This window comes from Lepidochelys kempii, chromosome 24, assembly GCF_965140265.1.
Source record: "Lepidochelys kempii isolate rLepKem1 chromosome 24, rLepKem1.hap2, whole genome shotgun sequence".
Taxonomy (NCBI): domain Eukaryota; kingdom Metazoa; phylum Chordata; order Testudines; family Cheloniidae; genus Lepidochelys; species Lepidochelys kempii.
In genome coordinates, this window is record NC_133279.1 from 15,891,435 (window position 1) to 15,894,368 (window position 2,934).

Below are 2,934 nucleotides of genomic sequence, written 5' to 3' on the forward strand. Positions count from 1 at the left end.
TTAGGATCAATCGATTGTTGCCCATTTAGGGCTCATTCGTAACAAGTGCTGTGATGGAAAACAGAATAAAGAGTTAATTTTTCCCCTTCAAAATGCTGCGGCCTAATTAGCTGGCCGGATCAATCCCCCATTTGATGCCAGGATCATCCTGGGGCTGGGAGAAAATTTTTAAACTTGAGGTCATTCCCATCCCAGCCCCTCTCCGATCTCAGCTGCGGTGTTGTGGGGACAGACACCCTGAACGTGAAACTTACCGTAAGTGTTTTGAAATCTCATTGGGACAAATGCCAGGAGGGATTAAAGTCAAAGGCCTGGGACAATTAATGTCGCTCCACTTTGAAAGAGCAGTGCTGATTGACACCTGCTGGGATCTGGCCCCATTGACACCGGCTGGGGAGCCGGCCAATGGTATGCTGGAACTTTGAGCCCAGCTGCGATAACCGTATTGACGGGCTGTTTACGGTTTCCCTCTCCTCACCTGTCCTTTCTTGGCACGCGGGGGATTGGCTGCTCTGGGACCGGGGTGGGGATGGCTGGGCTATAAACGCAGCCCTGGGTCGGGGACCCAACGCAGCCACCAGCTCCGCCCTTTGGAGACACGACAGAGGAGCGAGGAAGAGGAGACAGAAAAATACAAGGCAGAAAAACATTACAATGAAGCTTCAAGTCGCCTGCGTGATTCTCATCCTCGTAATCACCTCCACCAAAAACTCCTGCTGCTTCCCAGGCCAGGTAAACGCTTCTCAGGCTCTTTCTTTCCTTTGTACGATGGTTGTACCGGGACGTCCCAACGGAGATCAGGGCCCCTTTTTGCCGGGCGCTGCCCGGATACACAGCGAGGGACCGTCCCTGCCCCAGCTGGGATCAGGGCCCCGTTGTGATAGGTGTTGCCCAGACACAGCCAAAGACAGTCCCTCGCCCAGCTGAGATCACTGCCCCCTTGTTGCAGGCAGGATTATCAGTCCCTTTTTCCAGGCATGGGGAAACTGAGGCACAGAGCCACCAAGTAACTGGCTCAAGATCACATAGGCTCGCTGCTACAGAGCCGGGAACAGAACCCAGGTGTCTGGACTCAGAGCTCGTGGCCTTGCCCAGCACTGGATTTCTTTAGGATTCATCTGACATGACATATCGTCTTTGAACACACATCCCCCCATCCCCTGAACTTTATACCAGTCCCTGGACCTGTGCCCATGAAAAGCTCTGGGAAAGCTGCAGGGTCTGTCTGGAATCTCAGACAGATATGTGGAAGGGGAAAACGGACATTTCTCTTGCATCACAAATTGTCCAGATTGGTTTATAACCAAAATCTCTTGTTTTCACAATATGGATGAGTTTATTCCGGAACTAACTCAATGTTCTTAGTGGGGCAAAGACTGGTGGGCTACACAAGGGGCACGAAATGTGACGAGGAATATTTCTCCCACTGTCTTTTGAAGGCAAATTTTTTTCTAAAACTTATTTGCTACTTTTTCACCAGCCTTTCCCATAGGTTTATGTTCTGAATTGGTGGCATTACATTGTGTCTACCAAAATGCAACGTAAATGTCCTGAGTTGCAGAAATCTGAGTGGCAAATTCGAGGAAGAACTGGGGATAGAACCCAGGAGTCCTGATTCCCAGCCCCCTCCCCCTCTCACCCACTAGACCCCACTCCCCTCCTAGAGCCAGGGATAAACCAGCTGTCCCGGCTCCCAGCCCACCCTGCTCTAACCCACTGCACCGAACATAACGCTCAGGTCTGTCTTCTCCCTCTCTCTGCAGACAGCAAATCCTGCTGGTTTGTTAAGGCAACAAATGGAGCCCATAGAAGAAACTCCGGGTCCGCAGGTAAGAACGGAACTGGGGGGCTCTCCCTTGGCAGGCAGGGCTGGCCCTCATGTCCCAGAGTGGCGCTAGGGGGCGCTGTGCTGCAGGGAGCGGGGCGGGGGCTCTCCCCTGGCAGGCAGGGCTGGCCCCGAAGGCTGCACGACCAGGAGCCCAGCCCCCGAGCCCACAGCCCCCCGGGACGGTTCTAGGCTAACTCAATGCCAGACACTAGGCCTATTAACGAGCCACGGCACTTCCCTTGTGGCAGGCCTGGGGCTAGAAACCCAGGAGTCCTGGCTCCCAGCCCCCCACTCCCCAACCACTAGACCCCGCTCCCCGCCCAGAGCTGCAGAGAGAACCCAGGAGTCCTGGCTCCCAGCCCCCCACTCCCCAACCACTAGACCCCGCTCCTCGCCCAGAGCCACAGAGAGAACCCAGGAGTCCTGGCTCCCAGCCCCCCACTCCCCAACCACTAGACCCTGCTCCCCACCCACAGCCGCAGAGAGAACCCAGGAGTCCTGGCTCCCAGCCCCCCACTCCCCAACCACTAGACCCCGCTCCCTGCCCAGAGCCGCAGAAAGAACCCAGGAGTCCTGGCTCCCAACCCCCCTGCACTAACCACTAGACCCTGCTCCCTTCCCCTCCCCTCGCTGGAGATTGAACCCAGGAGTCCTGACCTTCTTCTCCCCCCCGCAGGCCCTGCTCCGCCGCGCCAAGCGCTTCAACAGCCACTTCCCGATCTGCACCTTCTGCTGCAAGTGCTGCCAGAACCTGGGCTGCGGCTTCTGCTGCCGCACCTGAGCCCGCCGCGAAGCGCTAGGGGGCGCCGTCACCCCCGGCCCAGCCCGGCCCGGCCCCGGCTCCCGGCCGCGACTCCGCCCGGACCCCCCGCCCCAAACCCACCTTATTTATTGCTTCCTTTGCTTCCGTCTCTGTTTGTTATTGGCCATTAAACCTGGGTTTTCAAGTCGGGAGCGTGTCGTCCTCGGTACTGAATTGGACCCAGGAGTCCTGGCTCCCAGCTGCCCCTGCTCTAAATCCCGAGACCCCACCCCCCTGCCAGAGCCAGGGACAGAACCCAGGAGTCCTGGCTCCCTCCCTTCCCCCCTCATTCTAACCAGGACGC

General features: G+C 57.3%; 1 protein-coding gene across 1 annotated transcript; it reads left to right on the forward strand.

Moving 5' to 3' along the window:
• The first annotated feature begins 654 nt into the window (after positions 1–654).
• On the forward strand, positions 655–2,609 carry HAMP (hepcidin antimicrobial peptide). The gene is made up of 3 exons (XM_073322572.1): positions 655–732; positions 1,764–1,829; positions 2,505–2,609. Exons 1-3 carry the CDS (start codon positions 655–657, stop codon positions 2,607–2,609), a joined length of 249 nt encoding a protein of 82 aa, XP_073178673.1.
• Positions 2,610–2,934: the final 325 nt, after the last annotated feature.